At 42.5% G+C, this 23,587-nt stretch overlaps 1 protein-coding gene across 1 annotated transcript in view; it reads right to left on the bottom strand.

Annotated features, from left to right (window-relative positions):
- Nucleotides 1-1,880: 1,880 nt before the first annotated feature.
- THSD1 (thrombospondin type 1 domain containing 1) overlaps nucleotides 1,881-23,587 on the bottom strand; it is a 34,626-nt gene continuing 12,919 nt past the window's right edge. The window contains exons 4-6 of the mRNA XM_032795166.2: nucleotides 16,759-17,721; nucleotides 9,399-9,557; nucleotides 1,881-4,929 (exon numbers count right to left, since the gene is read on the bottom strand). Of these exons, the coding sequence (XP_032651057.1) occupies nucleotides 3,536-4,929; nucleotides 9,399-9,557; nucleotides 16,759-17,721 (2,516 nt within the window). The 3' untranslated portion in view covers nucleotides 1,881-3,535. The remainder of the gene's footprint in view (nucleotides 4,930-9,398; nucleotides 9,558-16,758; nucleotides 17,722-23,587) is intronic.

Raw genomic sequence — 23,587 nt, 5'->3', positions numbered from 1 at the left:
TATATTATAGTCACTATTTCCAAGCAGTCCTGTTAGTATTACCTCTTGAACCAGACCCTGCACACCACTCAGGACTAAACTGAGAATTGCCTTTCCACTTGTGGGTTCCTGTACCAGCTGCTCCAAGAAGCAGTCATTAAAAGTATAGAGAAATTTTGTCTCTGCATTTTGTCCTGGGGTGACGTTCCCAGTCAATATGGGGATAATTGAAATCCCCCACTATTGTTGAGTTCTTTATTTTCATAGCCTCTCTAATCTCCCTTAGAATGTCATTGTCACTATCTCTGTCCTGTTCAGGTGGTCGATAATAGATCCCTAATGTTATATTCTTATTACCGCATGAAATTACTATCCATAGAGATTCTATGGAACATGTGAATTCACTTAAGATTTTTACTTCATTTGATTCCACAAATCCTTTCACATATCGTGCCACTCCCCACCCCGCATGACCTGTTCTGTCCTTCCGATATATTTTGTACCCTGGAATGATTGTGTCTCATTGATTGTCCTCACTCCACCAGGTTTCTGTGATGCCTGTTATATCAATATCCTCCTTTAACATGAGGCACTCTAGCTCACCCATCTTGTTATTTAGATTTCTAGCATTTGTGTACAAGCACTTTAAAAACTTGTCACTGTTTATTTGTCTGCCCTTTTCTGATGTGTCGGATTCTTTTTTATATGAATGTTTCTTGTCTGATCTGGCCCCTACTTTATCCTCTTGCATCCTCTCCTCCTGACTAAAACCTAGAGAATCTCTATCAATAGACTCTTCTCTAAGAGAAGTCTCTGTCTGATCCACGTGCTCCTCTGCAGCAGTTGGCTTTCCCTCATCTCTTAGTTTAAAAACTGCTCTGCAACTTTTTTAATGTTAAGTGCCAGCAATTTGGTTCCACTTTGGTTTAGGTGGAGCCTATTCCTCCTGTATAGGTTCCGCCTATCCCAAAAGTTTCCCCAGTTCCTAATGAACTTAAACCTCTCCTCTCTACGCCATCGTCGCATCCACGCATTGAAACTCTGAAGCTCTGCCTGCCTACCTGGCCCTGCGCGTGGAACTGGGAGCATTTCTGAGAATGCCACCATTGAGGTCCTGGATTTCAGTCTCTTCCCTAGCAGCCAAAATTTGGCCTCCAGGACGTCTCTCCTACCCTTCCCAATGTCATTGGCACCTACATGTACCACAACCACTGGCTCCTCCCCAGCACTACATATAAGTCTGCCCAGATGCCTCGAGAGATCCGCAACCTTCGCACCAGGCAGGCAAGTCACCATATGATTCTCCCGGTCATCACAAACCCAGCTATCTACGTTTCTAATGATCGAATCTCCCATAACTAACACCCCAGTGGGGCTCTATGAAGGTGAGGGATCTGCCTGCACATTGTAAATTGCAGGATCTGAGCCTGTATTTGGAATATTGAGCATTTCCAAATTTAGCTTTTCACTGGAATGTGGATTACTGGTTACCAGGGGAAGAGCTGTGAAAGGGAAGCCTGGCACTATGAAGACGGGGTAGTTTCTCTCCCCTACCCCGAACCGTCCCTTCTCAGGCCCTATCTGAGGCTTCTTTTATGTTCTTTGTTTCCTCCATTAATGTATTCCTTCCACCTGTTTTCTCTATACCTCTGAAGAGTCGGTTATGCCAATAAATGGCTGGAGTAAAGAACCTGAGGCAAACTGGCCTGCCTGCCACTCTTTGCATCTCCTTTGTGTGCAGTGACTTTGCTAAAAGCCTTGAACAAGTGCAGCAGTGTCCAATCCCACTTGTTTAATATCCTCTGGTGAAAGAAACGTGCCTATGGAGAAGGTTCTCCAGGAATCAAGCGACACGGAAGAGTTTATTTCCTTTTTCCTTTTGTTTGCAAAGCATATCTTAATTAAATACACATTTTGTTCCACTGGTTTTGTTCATAATTTATTTGTATCTTGCTGTAGTATCTGTCAACTTGTTTAAGCAAAAATAAAAATACAACATTTGATAAAGGGAAAGAGCATTACAATGAAGGAGAGAAGGTAAGAGGTCTTTCACTGGCTTCTACAGGTTGGTAGAATACTGCAATAACAGTTTTAGCAGTACTCAAATTTGTTAATAAATTTTCCTTGACCACACTAGCAGACCTCATCTGTTTATTTTCTACAATGCTTTTCTGTTCTTTTCCACACAATTGTGCAATCTCAAGCTTTCCTGGCACCAATAGTATCAGAAATCAAATTGTGAAGTCTTGTATGTGATGAATCACAAAAAACAAATTGTAAACAAATATTCACTTCAGAATTGTGCATGCTCTCATCTAATCAGGGAACAGGAAAAGCACCACATGACTTATCTGACCAGTTACAAACAATCAACACAGTTCAATAATGTGATGGGGTGTGTCAATGCTGCACTGGGCAAGCAGGGGTTAACCAGTGACTTTTGGCACAAGAGGCCAGGCCCTCTCACCTCTGCTGCACATGCTCCAGTTGGAGGGAGCAGATAAAAGGGAACAGCTCACTCCAGTCCTGGCTGGCAGAGGAGGAAGATGGACATGCATTGCCAGCTCCCGCTGAGATACCACCAGCCTTCCAGATTACAGAAGTGAGTCTCCCTGACTACATGATGAGGGATCCCCATCTATGAAGGCCGATGGAGATGCCAAGCCTCTGCCCGGGAGGACAAGCCCAAAGTGGACTTAGATGTAGGACGTGACTGAGGGAATATACTGGGGGCTGATACTTGAATCCTGAAGAGGACGACTATAGGCTCCACAGCGCCCTGGGTCGGAACCTGGTAGAGCAGAGTGGGCTCGGCACTGGCAGGTGGCTATTACCGCTGGAGACCCCAGCTATAGACTGGTTACTCTGCCCCACCCAAGGGGCTGAAGCCTTGTTTGTGATTGTTTGCCCCAGCCAGGAGGCTCAGGAGCTATAAACAGTTCATCTGTTCAGCCCCTCCCTGTGGGCCAGAGTCCCTGATTGCGTTTGTTTGGCCCAGATGAGAGTCCTGATGACTGTGTGGTGGAGTGTATCAACCCCACACTGAGCAAGCGGGGAACCCAACAGATGCGCAGAACCCCATGACAAATAGTGAATTTTAAAGATATGCTGAAAACTGTTCACAACCTAGGTTAAAAAAACTGAAACAATTAATTAAACAGTGTTGAACAGATGTTACAGGATATTGTGCTCTGCTAGTGGATGGTCCACAAGCAGAAAAAAAGGCTAAATTGACTGGATTCATGATTCAGTATAAATTATTCATTGAGCATTGCTCTTTTCAGTGCTTTATAGAATAAAATCTGTCCGATTTTCTCTGTGTCACAATATCATTTCCATTTGCTTTCCCAGGGTATGTATGCGTATTAGACAAAACAATTACATCAAAGCCTTTTCTATTAATTAAAAAGAAATGCATGCTCACAAGTCAGCCCATAGGATTTCCCTCCTGCTCCAAACAGCTGGAACCTGGTTTCCATTATAGCTTTTATTATAAACCAACAGGTTTTGCATCTCTTCTCTCACACCCCCGCCCTACAGTGTTGCAATGAGTCATTCAGATCACCAGTTTCTCAATACTTAAAGTACTTGTTTCATCATCTTCATTTGAACCAAAATATCCAGGCAGGTCAATCATCCATTGCTCTGATTCTGTTAAGCCAAAAGAATTATTATCGTAAAAGGCAAATTCAGGGTCTGTGGGGAAGCTCTGGCATTTGTCCCTTCTGTACTGGACAGAGCTTAGAGCACTGCCTTGCTGGTAATTATCTTTCAGAGTTGAGATGGGTTCTTTCCTCAAAGCCCCTCGATGGTTTGGTGAAGAGCCCCTCCTGTTTCTGTTTGGCTCTGGTTTGTCAGCTCCTGCTACTTGGCTTGCACGCTGATGGTCACTGATCATATCCGGCCTCCTCACTGGAGGGCCCCCTTTGTGGCGTTTTGTGCCATAGCTCAGGGGTTCACCAGTTAACAGAGTGCAATGAGACTGGTTGAACTTTTCAGAACTTGGATCAGCATCTTTACATGTTGGCTGGGACTTGTCTTCCAGTGCCTGACCCCACGTTCTGGTCCTGGCACTATAAAGAGGAATCTGCCGTGAGGTAAGAGTGGACATGCTACGTTCCCTATAGGGCCTGACCTTTTTAGTTTCATGGAAACTGGCTGTTCTTCTGAACTGTGGGTTTCTGTGACAACCTCTCTCTAACGGCTCCCCTTTGTTATCTTGGTATTTCAGGTGAGCTCGTCTAATGAGGGTCTGACTAGGACTTATTACAGGATTGGCCTGTGACAGTACAGAGTCCATCTTAGAATTAGATTTTTCCCTAGAAAATTTGAGATGACTGACTGGCTGATCCAGAAATGGAGATTTGATCCTGAATTTGTGTGCAGCAGCCTCCTCCTGGTTTTCTGTGCCCAGGGGAAGCACAGTCGTGGCATCGATAACAGTGTCAGTCAGAGGCGTCTGAGATACATGATACACCTTTGTGGTTTCAGTCAGGCCTTTCTTCTTCATCTCTTTCAGCTGCTGCTGCGCAAGGCGATAGCTGAAAATTGGAGGGATTATTTTTTGAGCATTTGACTGAAAACTGTCACTGACAGAGGTGTCCTCTTCTTGAGCAAACTGAAGGCTCCTCCGGCAGGTCAAAGGTATGTTAACAGGCTCTCCGGCATGCGCTTGAGGCACTTCGCTACCCTCGGAAAAGCTCTCCTGCTGTGTGCCGGCTTGACAGATGTTCTCTTCGTCGGAGTTCTTGTGGAAGCTGGGTGAATGGGCAGAGTTACAGTGCACAGAGGTGCTGCACTTCTGAGCTCTGCAGAGTTTCCTCCACAGGGTGATGAGAACAGTGGCTAGGATTATGAACAAGCACAAGGAGATGCCAGTGATGGTGACTATATTATTAGCTTTCTGGTCTTCTTGGTGCTGTACAGAAGGAGGGGTGGTAGGCTTTATAACTGTAACAAAGAGTGAACACATTGTTCTCAGAGTTGCATTTTGATTGGACATTTGGAGTTTTAGATAAGATATTTTACAATTCAGAACAAGAAAATCAATTAATAAAATACATTAAATTGTCTGCTTGCCAGACTGTCCTTAGCTCACATTCATCTTTGTCAGATAAAAGAGGACAAGAAGGATGTGGAAAAATTGGAAAGAGTCCAGTGGAGGGCAACAAAAATGATTGGGGGCTGGAGCACATGACTTATGAGGAGAGACTGAGGGAACTGGGATTGTTTAGCCTGCAGAAGAGAAGAATGAGGGGGGAGATTTGATAGCTGCTTTCAACTACCTGAAAGGGGGTTTCCAAAGAGGATGGATCTAGACTGTTCTCAGTGGTAGATGACAGAACAAGGAGTAATGGTCTCAAGTTGCAGTGGGGGACATTTAGGTTGGCTATTAGGAAAAACTTTTTCACTAGGAGGGTGGTGAAGCACTGGAATGGGTTACCTAGGGAGGTTGTGGAATCTCTTTCCTTAGAGGTTTTTAAGGTCAGACTTGACAAAGCCCTGGCTGGGATGATTTAGTTGGGAATTGATCCTGCTTTGAGCAGGGGGTTGGACTAGATGACTTCCTGAGGTCTCTTCCAACCCTGATATTCTATGATTCTATGAATATTTTATACATCTGACCCTAATGGCTTTTGGTAGGTTTGAGTTCTGCAAATCCAGCGGGAAGCTTTTTGCAAGAGTTGGTAGGGTTTCTATGAAAAGAGCAAGCACATAGAGGCAGCGTGACCAGGTGGAGGGGGTGTCAGGCTCTGCCACTGGTCTTGTAGCTGACCTTGGACAAGTCATGTCACTGCCAGTGCCTCAGTTTCCCCATCCGTAAAATAGGGATAAAGATACTTGCCCTTTTTGGAACAGCACTTGGAAATTTACAGATGAAAAGTGCTATCAAGGAGTTAACAATTTGTTGTTGGAATTGATATATTAGGTCAGCCTAGTGGTTAGGTCAATCCATCAATTAAAATATTTTTTTAACTGATTTTAGGGTTTGTGAAAGATATTTGTTCTCGTTGTGCCAGGCAGATCCCCAATATGAAAGGTAAGTGGCTTGAGAGCCCTGAGGTCTGGAGAGAAGATGGACAGCATAAGCAGTGGCAGCACAAGTTTCCCCACGTTGCCCTGAAAATGTTTCTCCAACTCTCACCCAACGTTACACCTCTGAGAGTCAAACAACGGAGTATTCTCCATGCCCATTCAGTTCTGGGCTAAGAAGGGGTCTTGGGGTTTTTGGTATTGATATTTGTCTGTTATGAACTGGAGAGGGACTTTCAAGAGAAATCATGGTAACAATACTTTGCACAGCTACTGTGCATGCTATGAGCATCTCAAAGCATTTTACAAACATTAATTAAGCCTCACAGCACACCAGGACAAGTATCATACCCATGTTACCAAAGAATAAACCAAGGTGCAGAGAGATTGAGTGATTTTGCTCAAGGTCACCAGCAAATCAATCATAGTCATAGAACCCTGAAATCTTGGCTCTGAATCTACTTTTCTAGCCATTAGACAACACTCCTTTTCTAATTTCTATTTATCTTAGCTTTTTATTTAATGTCTGTTACTATGGTGTCCAAACACTAATTTCTTACAGGCCACTAAACAGTTTTCTGATGGTAGTTATGTTCCACTGCTACTGCCCACACCTGGATAGAAATCACTGATCTAAAAGTGAAAGGCTCAGACATCCCTTTACCAGTCCTTCATCCCATCCAGTATCCACTCTACATATTTACATGTATGTTATTGAGTGTCCACCATATACATTCCCAGAATGCTTTTCAGTGTTCCACAATGACTGTTCAACTAACTGCAGTGTATATGCAGAATTCATAGCTGCAGTCACCAAACCACATGTATACTCCAGAATTCAGGAACAGACTTTTTCCCTCCCACGCCCTTTGTAAAATGCCACCTTGATAATCAGCTTGTTATTTATAACATATTTTTGGCTCAATAGATCCATATGGAATGCAACTGCAGTGTGGCATGTCACTCATTCAGGAAGTCTGGTAGTTCATTTTAATAGATAACACATACATTCATTTCCAGAGTAATGTCAAAAAAGCTGCACTCAGTTGGTTACTAGAGGCTCGCTGTCCAAGTAGCATTACAAAATTCTTAGAGTCACATGGTGGGAGGTGTGGGGAAAGATGATGTCATCAGAAGAGAAACAAGACCAGAATTTGGTCAAGTGTGCCTGTGATTGAAGCCAATGGAGTTACTTCAGATTTATACTAAAGAGATCTGAATGTTTTAGTTATTCATTTTTCCTTCTCTCTTTATTTTCTTTTCTCACTCCTGCTTGTTGATCTTTTTTATTTATTTCTACTTCTCCTCTTTAGCCCTTCCACCAGGGTTCCAACCCTCTGTGCTGGCTTCTGTTACTCGGCCACTTGCTCCATCTACTGGACTAAAGAATACAAATACAATAATGCTGAAACAGACTCTCCTAGATGGACCAGAGACACAGCAGAGGATGGTCTGATGCTATTATTTACAGCATAAGGTCAGCAGTACTCAGAGCTGGAGCACAATGTGAAAACATTTTTTAAATTCTATACCAGATTAAATAATTCAGGCATAATTCTGTAGTGGCATAAATCTGACTTGGTGCAGGAAGATCAGAAAACAGGTGTAAGGGTAACTTGGCAGGGAGACAGTAAGCCAGTGTAACTAGCACAGCTGAGACATTCGGTGGGTATGCAAAATGGGTGCACATTGATTTATACACAGAGGTGAAGAGTATAGCAGGAACAATGTTTCAGTGTTGATAAATGCAAAGTAATGCACATTGGAAAACATAATCCCAACTATACATATAAAATGATGGGGTCTAAATTAGCTGTTACCACTCAAGAAAGAGATCTTGGAGTCATTGTGGATAGTTCCCTGAAAACATCCACTCAACGTGCAGTGGCAGACAAAAAAACAAACAGAATGTTGGGAATCATTCAGTTAGGGATAGATAATAAGACAGAAAATATCATGCTGCCTCTATATAAATCCAGGGTACACCCACATCTTGAATACTGCGTGCAGATGCGTCATCCCATCTCAAAAAAAGATATATTGGAATTGGAAAAGGTTCAAAAAAGGGGCAACAAAAATTATTAGGGGTATGAAACGGCTATCACGAGGAGAGATTAATAAGACTGGGACTTTTCAGCTTGGAAAAGAGATGACTGAGGGGGAATATGATAGAGGTCTACAAAATCATGACTGGTGTGGAGAAAGTAAATAAGGAAGTGTTATTTACTCCTTCTCATAACACAAGAATTAGGAGTCACCAAATGAAATTAACAGGCAGCAGATTTAAAACAAACAAAAGGAAGTATTTCTTCACACAATGCACAGTCAACCCGTGGAACTCTTTGCCAGAGGATGTTGTGAAGGTCAAGACTATAACAGGGTTAAAAAAAGAACTAGATAAGTTCATGGAGGATAGGTCCATCCATGGCTATTAGCCAGGATGGACAGGGATGGTGTTCCTAGCCTCTGTTTGCCAGAAGCTGGGAATGGGCAACAGGGGATAGACAATTTGATGATTATCTGTTTTGTTCATTCCCTCTGGGGCACCTGGCATTGGCCGCTGTTGGAAGACAGGATACTGGGCTAGATAGACCTTTGGTCAGACCCAGTATTATGTTCTAAGAGAAGTGTAGCAGAAGACTGTTACACTTGGGAGAATGGGAGTCAATAATGTGGGTTTGCAGGCCCAGATAAAAATGCTAAGGGCTGACAGACAGGAAGTACTCAGCACCTGACAGCACCAGACCCCATGTGGCTATACATATGGTTAATATATTCTCAACCTGTTCCACACAAACTTCTGGTTTTATCATATTTGAAATACATTTTCAATATTGGCAGTATATTTTTCATATATATTTTGAAGGACATTAAAAATGTCCCTCTGTTCAGAAGCTAGTGATAAAGCCGGACTGTCTGTGTGACTCTTTACTGGCTTCCTTTGTGTGAGCAACTGTGACAGACTGAGCCAGCCCAGATTCACCCCTATTGTGACCAGTGACCTCTCCCCCAGCCTATCCCCGTACTCCGTTCCTTGCTGGCAGATGTGATGCCAACGTGGAATCCACCTCCATGGTATGAGTGTCACTGGACAAGCCATGCTGCCTATATCTCTCTATCCCCAGCAAACACACAGATGGACAGTACTGCATGGGTTTCCATCAGCCAGTTGGTGGAATTTACTCCAGGGATCCTGGACACAATGTAGTCAGTGGGAGTTTTCCATTGACCTGAATGTGGCCAGGATTTCATCCCCGGTGAATACGAAATCACAAAGACTGGTTTAAATGCTCTCAAACCTATTATAATAACATGCATTTTGTTTTCTTCAGAGAAAACAGACACATGTCAAGGAGAAAAGCTTTAAAGAAAGCAGGACCACATACCAGAACATTCCTCTAGAGAGCACAGCGAAGTCTCTTTCGGTGTCCCAACACAGCCTGGTTTTGCTGGCAGTGATGTGAGACATTCTCTGTGTCGCTCACGGACACCATCTCCACAGGTCACACTGCAAGGACTCCAGGGCTGCCACAGACTCCATGTTTCTATGGATACATGAAATCATAGCAATGAGGAATGCAGCCAGACTCATTTCATCTTACAGCAAAGCTTTCAACTATCCCTCCTTTATATAAAAACTACACCTCTACCCTGATATAACATGAATTCGGATATAACATGGTAAAGCAGCGCTCTGGGGGGGCGGGGCTGCGCGTTCCAGCAGATCAAAGCAAGTTCAATATAACACGGTTTCACCTATAAGATTTTTTGGATCTCGAGGACAGCGTTATATCGGGTAGAGTTGTAATCAACCCCAACTCTGCAATTAGAACACTGCAAAGCAAATAGCTACTGGGACCTGTGCCTGCTCCCATTGGATCAAGGGCAATGCTTCCATCGCCTCCAATGGCAGCGGGATTACACTCACAGTCTGTTAACTAAGGCCAGCAGGATATGCCTTGTACAACAGTAAATAGAAATGAATCCACAAGTCCTTCTAATGTCTTAGCAGTTTAGGCATTTATAGGGCCCAATTCCTATCTTGTGTATGCTGGTTTTACATTAGCATTACTATTGATTTCAGTGGGGTTACCCCAATTTATACTGCTGGGAGAGGAGGCTGATGCCCAAAGAGACTATTGAAAAAGCAGTGTTGGTTTCTCTCCTATTATCTTCATAGCACACAAATTCTGTTATTGAACCACTAGTTTAACAGTTTTCTAGAGGTCCTAATCTTTTATTGTTTCCGGGGGCTCTGAATAAGGAGTTTTAGAATGAAAATTTAAGTTTTTTTTAAGGGGGGGGGGCAAGGTGTAATACATTTTCATTATTTTAAATGCAACAAAAGCAGTTTTTTGTTTGAATTTCAAAAGCCTCTAGCTGTGTTCATAACTAAAACTTTACAGCACTGAGAATCCAGAAGCTGAAAGTGACCATGCCTGCCAACTTCTGAATGCTATAAATAACATTTTGAAAGAAAAATAGAACCACACCCGTAAACTCCATTACCCTTAAAATTCATTAGACCTGGTGTGATTTTTTTGGAGAGACAGAACAATGTGTGATAGATATCTTGGGATTGTCCCCATTAAATATTATTAGTTGGCTTATAGGAACTGATTTGAAACGGAGCAGAAACAAAACCATTAAACTATTTTCATTATCTGGGAAGGGTAAAATGAAAAAAGTAAAACCACATAAATGATGGAAAAGTAATTTTTTTTTAATTCTCTCTAATAATTATGGTGTTGCTATTACTAATACAGGTCATGAAATTTGTTTTTAATTACATGATTCTTAATCTGATAGTGTCCCTGTGACTTTTGCTTCAACCCCTGACTCATGAACTATTTACATAAATCTAAAGAATTAAAGAATGTGGTTGTATGACAGAGATGGAAGTTATGGTACATTAGGTGTGGTATTATTCATGCTGCGTTATTACTTGAAAAAGACAAAGGGGAAAAAATGCAACTGTATTTAAATATGAGGATTTTAACTGCTTTGGTCCCCAATCCTGCAAATACTTGCAAACATGCCAACATCAGTAAATTTACACAGGTGAGTAGTTCTGTTTAACTCATGGGATTACTTTCATGCTTGAAGTTACTCACATGCAAAATGATTGCAGGATTGGAGCCTTAGCTTATCAGTTTACCGTCTCTTATATGCCTCTGTGACAAGTGTGTCACGCATGTGTGTTAGATACACCTTGGTTTTACCCTGTTAATCTCATTCAGATATAGGACCAGATACTGCAAGGTGTTGAGCTCCCCAGTTGTTGTTCACTTTAGTAGGAGATGAGGGTTCTGGGCAGATCACATGATCAGGCTCAGAGACTAAATAAAATACTCACAATTTAAATAAAAGATATTTTCTAATCTTAGGCCCTGTCCTGTGAGGTACCAAATTGCCTCATCTCTGCAATGACTTCAGTAGGAACTGAGAGCGCACAACTTCTTACAGAAGATACTTGGGTCTGAATCCACAAAAGGACTGGGATATTGCAATGCTGTACTTCACAACACTCTACTTTTAGGCACCTAGAAAATCATAGGAACCACAAAGTAATCTGAAAAACCTGAGTTAGATCCCCAGTACAATGAACTGGGAGAGACAGATATCTATCTCATAGAGCTGGAAGGGAGCCTGAAAGGTCATTGAGTCCAGCCCACTGCCTTCACTAGCAGGACCAAGTACTGATTTTGCCCCAGATCCCTAAGTGGGACACCTTGGAATACAATCCACAAAAGCCAGCATGTGAGGCAAGGAGCTGCCTATGGTAGCTAACGGGAAATGCTGACAAGATGGGTGTCTCCTAAACTCCTCACCTCTCATGGAGTTAGATGCCTAATTCCAGGCACTTATTTCTGCTGGTAATTCCCAGCCAGGAAGCCCTCTCCTGAAGTCAGGTGGGTTTAGTGTCTAAGCTGCTGCTTGTCAGAATGAGTGAGGTGCCCACCTCATGCCTCACAAGACAGCTTGAGGAGGTGGTGGTACTGGTGCCACCCACCTTACTGCTTTCCACCCAATGGTGAGCCAACTCACCTGGGATGTGGAAGACACAGGTTCAATTCTCCCTCTGCCTGAGGAGAACACTTTTGAACAGAGATCTTCCTCCATCTCTCAGGAACCTTCTCTAACCACTGAGCTAGGGGCTATTCTTATATCAGGCCCCCCTCAGTCCCCCCTACTGAAGCTCTACCATTGTATGGAAATGCTTAAACAGGCATTGGGCCAGAGACAATGAGTCTAGAGTCTCGTGTCTAGGGAACTCACCTGAGAGGGGGGAACCCCCAATAGCCACACCACCCTCCCTCCAATGACTAATTAATCATTTATCCAAAGTGGAACAGTGAGAGAGTTGGAGGAATACCTATCTTTCCCCCAACTTATGAATCACTCTGGGGCTTAGACATGAGATATGCGTACACACACCTACAGTGGGGCAGCTGTACACATGACCAGAGGTAGAAATGTAGGCAGTAGGGAACTTTTACAGCAGAAATTTAGGAACCAAGTGAGTTAGGCACCTACAGGTTAGGTAGCAGCCTAGTGGGAGTTTCATGAATTGCAGTGAAGCCTAAAACCAGGGCTTAGGCACCTGAGTCTGGGGTTCAAGCTCCTAAGTACCTTTGTGGCTCTGGGCCTCAGCACCTTGCAGGTTTGGAACTCACAATAATCAAAAAGTCTCTCATGGGAGGAAATTACCCAGCTTCTGGGAAAGATAATAGTTTAAGCTTCTGAATCTTTCTCTGCAATCTACTAGAATTCAAAAAAAAAAAAACAGGAAAAAATAAAATAAAGCACAGATCATTTTTCTCCATGGACACAACATTATTGAAGACAAATGGATCTAAAGAGCCAGGTGAAAATCTTTACTACAGGTGTAGAAGGCACAGACTGTAACTAACTGTTAAATGTGAATTTTTAATGTAAAATTGGGGAGCCTATCAACATGCAGGTGTTTAACTGATGAGCTAGACAATTTGAAACACTGGCAATTCGGGAGTCATGAAAAACAAACACAAGTGAGTGACAGTGTTAACTGTTGATTTGTGTAGCATCTCTATCCAATTGTGTGTGTTTCATTCTCACTTTGCAATGGAACATCTTAATATAGCATATTATCCAACAAAACAGTCAACTCAGATTAATTTTTTCCCCCAAAAGTACCCCTCTAAAAATTCCACATCCAGTGCTCTTGCAAAGTAATTGAAAGAAGTTAATGACTGTCCATATTAGTACATCACATCAGATGTATAAAAACTTAACTGGAATATGGAGATTAAGGACCTGCTCCTTCTCTTATTGATGTAAATGGGAGCAGGATTGGGACCTAAGAGACTTGTAAAGCAGGCATAGTTTGTAATAAGGGAGTAGCATTGCACATAAGATGATCGCTTTTCTAATGCTGTGATATCTGGTTACTTTGAATCTATCTGCAAATTCTATTTTTATCCGAATTAAAACCACATCAGATAACTGTGTCAGATATGGATTCAGGTGTAAAACTACTTGGTTCTCAGATCGTCCTAGGGATTAGAACACTCACAGAATAACGGGGTCTAACTAATATAATCTTACTTACACAGGGACCTGGTGGAACAAATTTTGACGGAACTTTATCTGTCTCATCCTTTCCCTAGATACTGCTCTTCTGCTCCCTTACCTTGGTAACTACTGCCCCTTCTTATGGTGGCTCTCCCCCTGTTCCCTTTCACCCTTCTTTGGTAGCAGCTGTACTCTCAAGGTGCTACTAACCACCTTCTCCTTACCCCTTTTTATTTCTCACTAAGAACACTAGGAATCAAAATTCAACCCTGATGTAAGAAAGCACAACTCTCATTGGGGTCAAAGGGAATTGCATGCACACTGAATTTCATCCTCAGGTATATGGAGTGAAATTAAGACCAGAAAAGTCAAGAAAACCTTCCCCATTATGAGTGATATTGATACTATTTTTGATTATTTTTATTAGACGAAAGCCAAGAGAGTTTAAATGGGATCAGGACTAGAACATGGGATATTCTCTCCAGCAAACTGGTGCAAGCCTTGTTGCTTGGAACACCTAAAAGAATACTGGACAAAATACAGGAAAACATGGTGAAGAGAACAAACTTGCAGTGACCCAGGTGATGCATACAATGGCCTAACAAGAATTTTGTATCTCACACTTCTATGTTATAGAGCCACACTAGATACATATATTAGCTGCATGATTTTACTAAAATCAGCAGAGAAGCAGTTAACTTTGACATTTAAACTGTTATCATTAAGCTTCAGAGTTAGCACCCCATTGAGATGAATGGTCAGAGTGGCCACACTGATCTGAGCTATTGTCTAACTGGCCCTCTGTCTGCAGGCTTAGAAAAACTGCACAGCATTGGTTCACATCTAAAAGGTTTATTTCACAATTTTAGAAAGGATAGACTTTTTTTTTTGGTAAACAAAAGCTGACATTGTTTAAAAATGGATGTGTCTGAGATGGGAGTACTGGAATGGTATTTCAGTGTGTTCAGGGTTCCCTAGAGACCTGTATTTACTACTCAGAGGACGTGTGAGGCACTCTCTCTTCACAGGCATCACTAATGCTCTTGGGTGCCATAGTATAAGAAATGCATTCTGTGCCCTTCCATCCACAATGCAGCACAAGGTGACCTAATCTCCTTGGTATGGGGCCCAGGATCTCAAAGCCAGTTCTGTGCTCAAACTGCCCATTGGGCCAGAATCACAAAAGGATAATAAGTTAATATTTTTATTTTGTAAGATGTAAAGGAAGAAATGGAGTAACACATCTGTCTTTACTTCACAAATGCAGTCTGTCATGGGATCAAGGTCTTTAGACACAACACAATTCCAAATCAGGCTGAAGAACAGCCAGATCATTCAGTAGCGAGGCTTCATGACAGAGTTCTGACTTGGAATGCCACTCCAGCTCATGCACAGGCAGCAAAGATTTCCATCTTTGTACTGTCTTCAGACAGCTGCACCCTTTGCAGAATACTTTGTGCACCTAGAATGCTGCCATGGGCCTTTGAAGTCCTGCAAACACTGCCACAAAGTCAGATGTGCTGCAGTCTAATTAATTTGAAGTTGACATTTTATTTACAGTTACACTGTGTAGGGTTGCTTTCATCTGCTCCGTACAAGTAACTTGTCAGTCACTTACATAAATCCTTTCTTCACGTGTATACCCTGATTCTTTCTGCTGAAGTGCGTAATTACAGTACTATAGTGAAAGCAAAAGATACAAAGCAAATTGGAGGGAGTCATAACTTAAAGTGAATCCCACAAAATAAAACAGAAATAATGGGCACTGGAATGTATCTGTGTCATATTGTAGGTATCTGTCTGACTAGATACTTTACGGACCATAGCACTGTAGCATCCAAGCACCTAGGTAGGGGAAAGAAATATAAATAATCTTTCTCCTTCTTCCAGCTATAGAAGAATTGCCTTGAATAATCTATGAATTTCTGAATTTGTAAATGTTTTTTGTGTTTGTGTGTCATAAAGAGTGTGAAGAGATTAGTGAGGGAAAGTGACGTTAACGAGATGAGTTTGCCATGCAGTGAAACTAGAAGTAATTTTCAGGCTATACATTGATAACTGAAAAGTTAGTCGTTTTAAAACCTACAAAACAGAATGAAGTAAAACAGCATAGCATCAGACATTATAGCATTTCCTTATGTGACAAACACTTTACAAAGGACTGAAAATATAAAGTTTGTGTTAATTTTAGAGACTTACAATCTATGAAGAGCTCTAAAATTCTAGTTTTGTCACTTCCATGCACAAGAGAAGACAGAGGAAACATTCTCTCAAGAGACTGTTACAATTAGGGATGGGCCAGAATCGGAAGCTCTAATCCAAAACACTTTGAATTTTGTGGGGAGTGATGGTTGGTGTCACATCCCTGGATTTGAATCTTACCTATGAATTTGGTTCCAGGTCAGGTCCGAAACTAGAAAGAGCTCATTTTCACATTGTGGATTAAGGTAATCAGAAACTGCAGAATAGCTCATGAAAATGGAGTGACGTCTGTCCCTGGGTTATCCTTGAACACAAATCCCACTCAAAACCAATCCCCATCTAAACACCACCTCCTTAGCCAGTCTCTAGCTACAACTGCCCTCCATGAATCAGTAGTGATTTTGACACCCATCTTTCCTCTCTTCCTGTCCATGATAGATAGAGCAGATAATCTCTGCTACTGTGACCACTACCAAACCTGGGATTCCCATCTGCCGTTCCCAGCTGAAAGACTGCCAAAGAAACCTATGGGCTATGCATACAGGAGAGAATTCTTCCATTGTGGCCAAATCCTGATCACATTAGCAAAACTCCCAGTAATTTCAAATGAGTGAGAAATTGGCCCCTGCCCGCTATAGCAGTTTCTCATGTAATTCTTTGTGATTATCAGATTTTGGTTCCTACTGGGACTAGATATCCAGATAATCCACTAGTCATGGCAGGTTTGGACTTGTGGTTAGAGTACCACTAATGTAGTGGTGACATTAAACCACTGCAGTACCACCTTTATCAACCATCTTGGTGTTTCTGATCACACACAAACTAAACTTTATTCCATCAGCAGTTAATCATGACTTATTTTGTCTGGGGCTATGAGACTCAAAAACTATAACTTCATCAATCCAAGTTATCATCCTTATTGACAATATAGAAGGATGGTCATTTTCCTACAGAGTTTCTAATTAAAGACAGAAAAATGTCAATACAAACCTATATTCCTTCGGATCACCATACATTCCTTAACTCTTGGGGGTGATTGGCTTTGGCTTGAAATGTCAAAAAATTCAAAGCAATATTTATTTTTCCCCACGTCAAACAAAGTGCAGTTAAATTCTGTTCTGTTGCTCCCTGGGTGTAGGAAGTTTTCATCTAGCCATGTCATTCTTTCACCAGGACGTCTGAGAGCTTCCTTGTACACAGCAACCTTCCCACTGATGGCAATGCATGGAGGGGAGACAATAAACATCAGAATGGATGACTTGCATATCACTTCTGGTGCCACCACTAGTTTGTATCCAAATTTGTGGATGAGGTCTATGGGCCCTGTTGAGGCGATGACTGAGTTGGTTTCTAATGATTTCAGTAACACAGTGACATACACTTCTTGGTCAACAGGTGGACAGTCAAACTCCACCCACTGGGATCTAGAGAGAAAGATTCTTTTGCTAGTTCGCATTCCCAATGTCTTTTCAGAGCTTAATCTTCCTAGTTCATACAGGCTGTTGGTGAATATCACGTCCAGTGAAACCACTGTCTCATTCATAGCACACAATTGTTTATCAGTGAAAAGTCCAACCTGAAGGGAACTCCTGAGCACCTCAGAGGTCCTGTTCAAGTCAATGTGAAATACAGGCCATTCCACACTTAGGAGTGTGCTCTCACTCCTCCAGAGAATTTCAGTGCCATTATCAATCTCAGAGATCATTCTGAACCAATAGTCTCCAGCACTCTTGAAATAGAAACATTCAAACCCTATCATCCCCCGTGACTGGCTTGGTGGAAGCTGTTTTTTTGCAATGGTCTGGTTGGTGCTGGCATCCAGCAGTAGGATGGATACATTCTTTGCTGTCACATTACCACTGACAAAGTACTGAAAATCAACAGACACGGTGTTGTTACTTAAGGCCACATGACCTGGTCGCTCCAAGAGGAGATATTCCACTTCACCAAGAACTGAAAGAAAACAGTTTCACAAAATTGTTAATAAGCAAAAAGAAAACTGAATAATACCCATTTCATGGATATTATGGACAATCAGCTGCTTTAAGTGGTGCCCAACCCTTTCAAAGCAAATGAATCAATTTAGTCAAGTAAGACCTTGGCTCTACAAACTGGCGCTTACCTCTTTCTATTCATGCTGAACTGGGGTTTGGAGCAAGGCAAGCTCCATCACAGATTACAGTGTGCACAACGGGAAGAGCAGAGAACATCAGTCACACAAGCCTGAAGTATCAGTGCAGATGATGTCTAGCAGCAATTGGAAACCACTGCTTTATAATTAATAACCATTTTATTTATAAAGCTTACTTCCAGGACAACCTTACAGAAAAGATCCCTTAAAAATTCATATCTTAGTTATGAAGGGCTTATGTAGTTCCCAACTTTAAAATCTATCAGGCAAAAGTAATTTGAGGTCCTGCTTTGGAATTATCCTTCTTTATCTTTTACTCAAAATCAAAATCTCTCCCAGCTCCACAATGTCCTGCCACTGTTCCACTTACTTTTACTATAATGAAAAAAATAGAATTGGAGTTTCTTAAAGCAGAAGTGTGGAAAATACCACTCAAGTTATATAAATGAACAATGCTATATGCAGGGGCGGCTCCAGGCCCCAGCACGCCAAGCACGTGCTTGGGGCGGCATGCCACGGGTGGGGCGCTCTGCCGGTCGCCGGGAGGGCGGCAGGCGGCTCCGGTGGACCTCCCACAGGCATGCCTGCGGAGGGTCCACTGGTCCTGTGGCTTCGGTGGAGCATCCACAGGCACACTTGCGGCAGGTCCACCGGAGTGGCGGGACCAGCAGACCCTCCGCAGGCACGTCTGTGGGAGGTCCACCAGAGCCGCGGGACCGGCAACCGGCAGAGCGCCCCCTGCGGCGTGCCGCCGTGCTTGGGACAGCGAAATGACAGAGCCACCCCTGACTATATGATGCTTTTTGAAGCCACCTTTCATACTGCTCGTTTACAAATCTTTCATAGAATCATAGAAGTGTAGCATTGGAAGGGACCTCAAGAGGTCTTCTAGTCCAGTCCCCTCCACTCAAGGCAGGACTAAGAATTATCTAGACCATCCCTGACAGGTGTTTGTCTAACCTGCTCTTAAAAACCTCCAATGACAGAGATTTCACAACTGCCCTAGGCAATTTATTCCAGTGCTTAACTACCCTGACATTTAGGAAGTTTTTAGTTTTAGGAAATTTATTCCAGCCTAAACCTCCCTTGCTGCAATTTAAGCCTCTCACTTCTTGTCCTATCCTCAGAGGTTAAGAAGAACATTTTTTCTTCCTGCTCCTTGTGAAAAACCTTTCATGTATTTGAAAACTGTTATCATGGCCTCCCTCAATCTTCTCCAGACTAAACAAACCCAGTTTTTTCAATCCTCCCTCATGGGTCATGTTTTCTAGACCTTTAATCATTTGTGTTTCTCTCCTCTGAATTTTCTCTAATTTGTCCACATCCTTCCTGAAATGTGGCACCCTGAACTGGACACAATACTCCAGTTGGGTCCTTATCAGTGGAGAGAAGAGTGCAAGAATTACTTCTTGTGTCTTGCTTACAACACTCCTGCTACTGCATCCCAGAATGATGTTTGCTTTTTTTTCAACAGTGTTACACTCTTGACTCATATTTAGCTTGTGATCCACTATAACCCCCAAATCCCTTTCCATAGTACTCCTTCCAAGGCAATCATTTTGCATGTGGGCAATTGATTGTTCCTTTCTAAGTGGAATACTTTGCATTTGTCCTTATTGAATTTCATCCTATTTACTTCAGACCATTTCTCCAGCTTGTCCAGAACGTTTTGAATTTTATTTCTATCCACCAAACGTCTTGCAACCCCTCCCAGCTTGGTATTGTCAGCAAACTTTATAAGTGTACTCTCTATGCCATTATCTATATCACTGATGAAAATATTGAGCAGAATCAGACCCAGGACTGATTCGTGCAGGATCCCATTCGATACATCCTTCCAGCTTGACTGTGAACCACTGATAACTATGGTTTTCCAACCAGTTATCCACCCACCTTATAGTAGCCTCATCTAGGTTGTATTTCCCTAGTTTGTTTATGAGAAAGTCAATGTGAGACAGTATCAAAAAACTTACTAAACTCAAGATATACCACATCTACTGCTTCCCCCCATCCACAAAGCTTGACCCATCCCCATCTTCTAGTCCAGTCCCCTCCACTCAAGGCAGGACTAAGAATTATCTAGACCATCCCTGACAGGTGTTTGTCTAACCTGTCAAAGAAAGCTATTAAATTGGTTTGACATTATTTGTTCTTGACAAATCCATGCTGTTACTTGTCACCTTATTATTTTCTAGGTGTTTGTAAACTAATTGCTTGATTATTTGCTCGATTATCTTTCTAATTACTGAAGTTAAACTGACTGGTCTATAATTCCCCGGGTTCTCCTTATTTCCCTTTTTATGGACTGGCACTATATTTGCCCTTTTCCCGTCCTCTGGAATCTCTCCTGTCTTCCCCTAATGGCTCAGATATTTCCTCAGTCAGCTCCTTCAGTGTTCTAGGATGTATTTCATCAGACCCTGCTGACACTAAGACATCTAACTTTTCCACATAATTTTTAACTTGTTCTTTCGCTATTTTAGACTCTAATACTACCTCATTTTCATAGGCATTCACTAAGTTAGACATCCAATCGCCACCAACCTTCTTGGTGAAAACTGAAACAAAAAAGTCTATTAGCACTTCTGGCATTTCCACACTTTCTGTTATTATTTCCCCACCCCACACCCTGCTCATTGAGTAACAGTTCTACCCTGTCCTTGGTTTTTCTCTTGCTTCTAATGTATTTGTAGAATGTTTTCTTGTTACCTTTTATGTCTCTAGCTAGTAAAATCTCATTTTGTGCCTTAGTCTTTCTAATTCTGTTCCTACATACTTGAGTTATTTGTTTACATTAAGCCTTTGTTATTTGACCTAGTTTCCAGTTTTCGTAGGACTCTCTTTTCAGTTTCAAATCATTGAAGATCTCCTGATTAAGCCAGAGTGGTCTCTTGCCATACTTCCCATCTTTCCTATGCAGTGGTTTGCTCTTGTTCGCTTAATAAGGAAACTCATTTTATTTTACTCATTTGCATCACAGAAATGCTTGAGGAGTGAAAGAGCTGAAAATAAAAGCAATGGTAACTGCAGCCTTTTTTCCTGTCTAATATGTGGTGCAGCATGTTGAAATGACATCATTTCATTATAAACTGAGAGGTTTTACTTTACATCTCATTGTGGCATGACCATGCTTGTGCCGGTTACCAAATTATTCTGAAGCATGCTTTGACTGCCAGGGAAAGACAGTATCTAAACCACAGGACCTAGAGAGATTGCAGTTCTAATCCCAGTTCTGCTTCAAATCTCCTGTGAGACCACAGGCAACTCACTTAGGAATCTGAGGCACAGACAAGTTATCTGCAAAATGAGAATTACACTTATCTGCCTCCCAGGGGTGCTGTGAGACTTATTTCGCTAATATCTGTAAAATGCTTTGAGATCCTTGGATGGAGGGTGCTATAGAAGTGCAAAGTATAATTATAAATGAATAATACTTCACACTTTTAAAATCTGCAGTATGTGTTTGTAATTAAGGCTGCAATTTAGCCATGGAGGTCGTGGAAGTCACAAAACCTGTGATTTCCAGTGGGTTCTGTGTCTTCAGCCTGCAGTGGTTGGGAGCTGCAGCGTCCCCTGCCGCCAGCTAGGGCAGGAAACTGTGGGGTACCTCTGCCATCTCTGGCATCCCCCGCAGCTCCCAGCTGCCGCAGGCAGCGCGGGCACCCCACAGCTCCCTGCCACTGGGAGCTCAGGGCTCTCCTGCTGTGCCACTCCTGCAGGGCAGCACAGGGGAACCCCCACAGCTCTCTGGGACAGAGAGGGACCCCCCAGTTCCTGGTAAATGGCACTGGGGAACCCTCAACATCCTGCCACCAGGGGCGATGCTGCTGGAAAACCCCAGAGTTCCCCGCTACTAGGGGTGGCAAAGAACCCCTGAGCTCCCGGCCACTGCGGGCTGCCAGGGAGCTCCGGGCTTCTGCGGAGGAACCTAAGTTCCTGGACCACGCAGGTGGCAGGGAACCCCTGAATTCCCAGCCCCCGCTGCAGGTGGCAGAGGTACCCCACAGCCCCCAGCGACTATAGGCAGCTCCTAGTCAGCTGCCCAGCTTGAAGTAGTGTGGGGACCCTATAACAGGATTCAAAAAAGAACTAGATAAATTCATGGAGGATTGGTCCATCAATGGCTATTATCCAGGATGGGCAGGGATGGTGTCCCTAGCCTCTGCCAGAAGCTGGGAATAGGTGGCAGGGAATGGATCATTTGATTACCTGTTCTGTTCATTCCCTCTGGGGCACCTGGCACTGGCCACTGTCTGTAGACAGGATACTGGGCTAGACAGACATTTGGTCTGACCAAGTATGACTGTTCTTATGTTATGTTCTTATGATCTGAAGATCCCCATTTTGTCAGGGATATTTTTAGTAAAAGTTAGGGACAGGTCATGGCTTCTGTTTTGCTCGTGACCTGTCCGTGACTTTTACTAAAAATATCTGTGACAAAATCTTAGCCTTATTTATAATTACATTAAAAAACAATGTTGGAAGAACATTAAAGTTGCAAAGTCAAGCATTCAAAAGTTAGGAAATGTCTGAAATAAGACTGCCTGTGCAACCTCAATTCAGCTCCATTGTGCATATGCATTATGATTCAATCTTGAATTATATGATCATATACTGTTTTCTCCACATGACCGTGTTTCACTCTGTGCCCTGGATGGATGGTGCTCACTGAATGGGTAGTTATTGAATATTTCCTTTTATCCCCATCATTCAATGTGTAGTCCCAGGCCTTATTTACTGCATACCATCCAAACCCTACACTGATCATACAGAATTATTCATTTCCTCATGGGTTTTCCATGGTACTCTCATCATGGTATCTTAGTGCTTTACAAACATGAATAATAATAAATTATCTTCACAATATCCTAGTGAAGTGAGGTGGTATTATCTCCATTTTACACATAAGGAACCAAGGCACAGATTTAAAGGCAAATATTGTCAAAGGTGTCAGCTAAATGTTGATGTCCAATTTCAGAAGGTTACTGTCTGATTTTTCAGAATAATTAGCATTTTATAGACCTTTATATGTCCAGAGCAGAGCTCCCATTGACTCAGTTGCAGTTTGAGCGCTCAGTACTTTGGCAAATCAGGCACTCCGAACATGAGGAGCAGACACTGGCCACCTGTGAGAATTTTTGCTTACATGACTTGCCCAGCATCATAAAGAAACTCTGTGAAGAAGCAAGGATAGAATCCACTTCTCCAGGGCACCATTCAACTGCCTTATCCATGAAACGCTCTACTCTCTCTCTTCCTGCAATTCCCTGCCTCACTCACTACACACCTTACAACTTCTGAAACAATGAGGAAGGGGTCCTACAGAAAATTGCCTCATTCACTACACAACCCTGATTCATTCCCAGAGTAGGTCCAGCTTGCGCACTGAATAAGTCTGAGGGCCTGTGGAAAAAAAAGGCATGTGATCATATAATTAAAGACTGTATCATAATTAGGGGGCTACTTAAATTGTGGAGAAACCACATATTTTTCATGAGTTGATCACAGTATAAATAGCAAATTTTATGGATGTGTTACACATCCATGAAATTTGTTATTCATGCCATGACCAACCCACAAAAAAAAAAAGGTGTGATTTCTCCGCAGAATTTCTCAAATTTGGGGCCCCAGCCCAAAAGGGGATCACAAGCATATTGGGGGGGAGGTCACAGTATTGCCACCCTTACT

This window comes from Chelonoidis abingdonii, chromosome 1 (assembly GCF_003597395.2).
Source record: "Chelonoidis abingdonii isolate Lonesome George chromosome 1, CheloAbing_2.0, whole genome shotgun sequence".
NCBI classification, from domain to species: Eukaryota; Metazoa; Chordata; order Testudines; family Testudinidae; genus Chelonoidis; species Chelonoidis abingdonii.
This window is presented reverse-complemented; position numbering and strand designations above follow the sequence as displayed.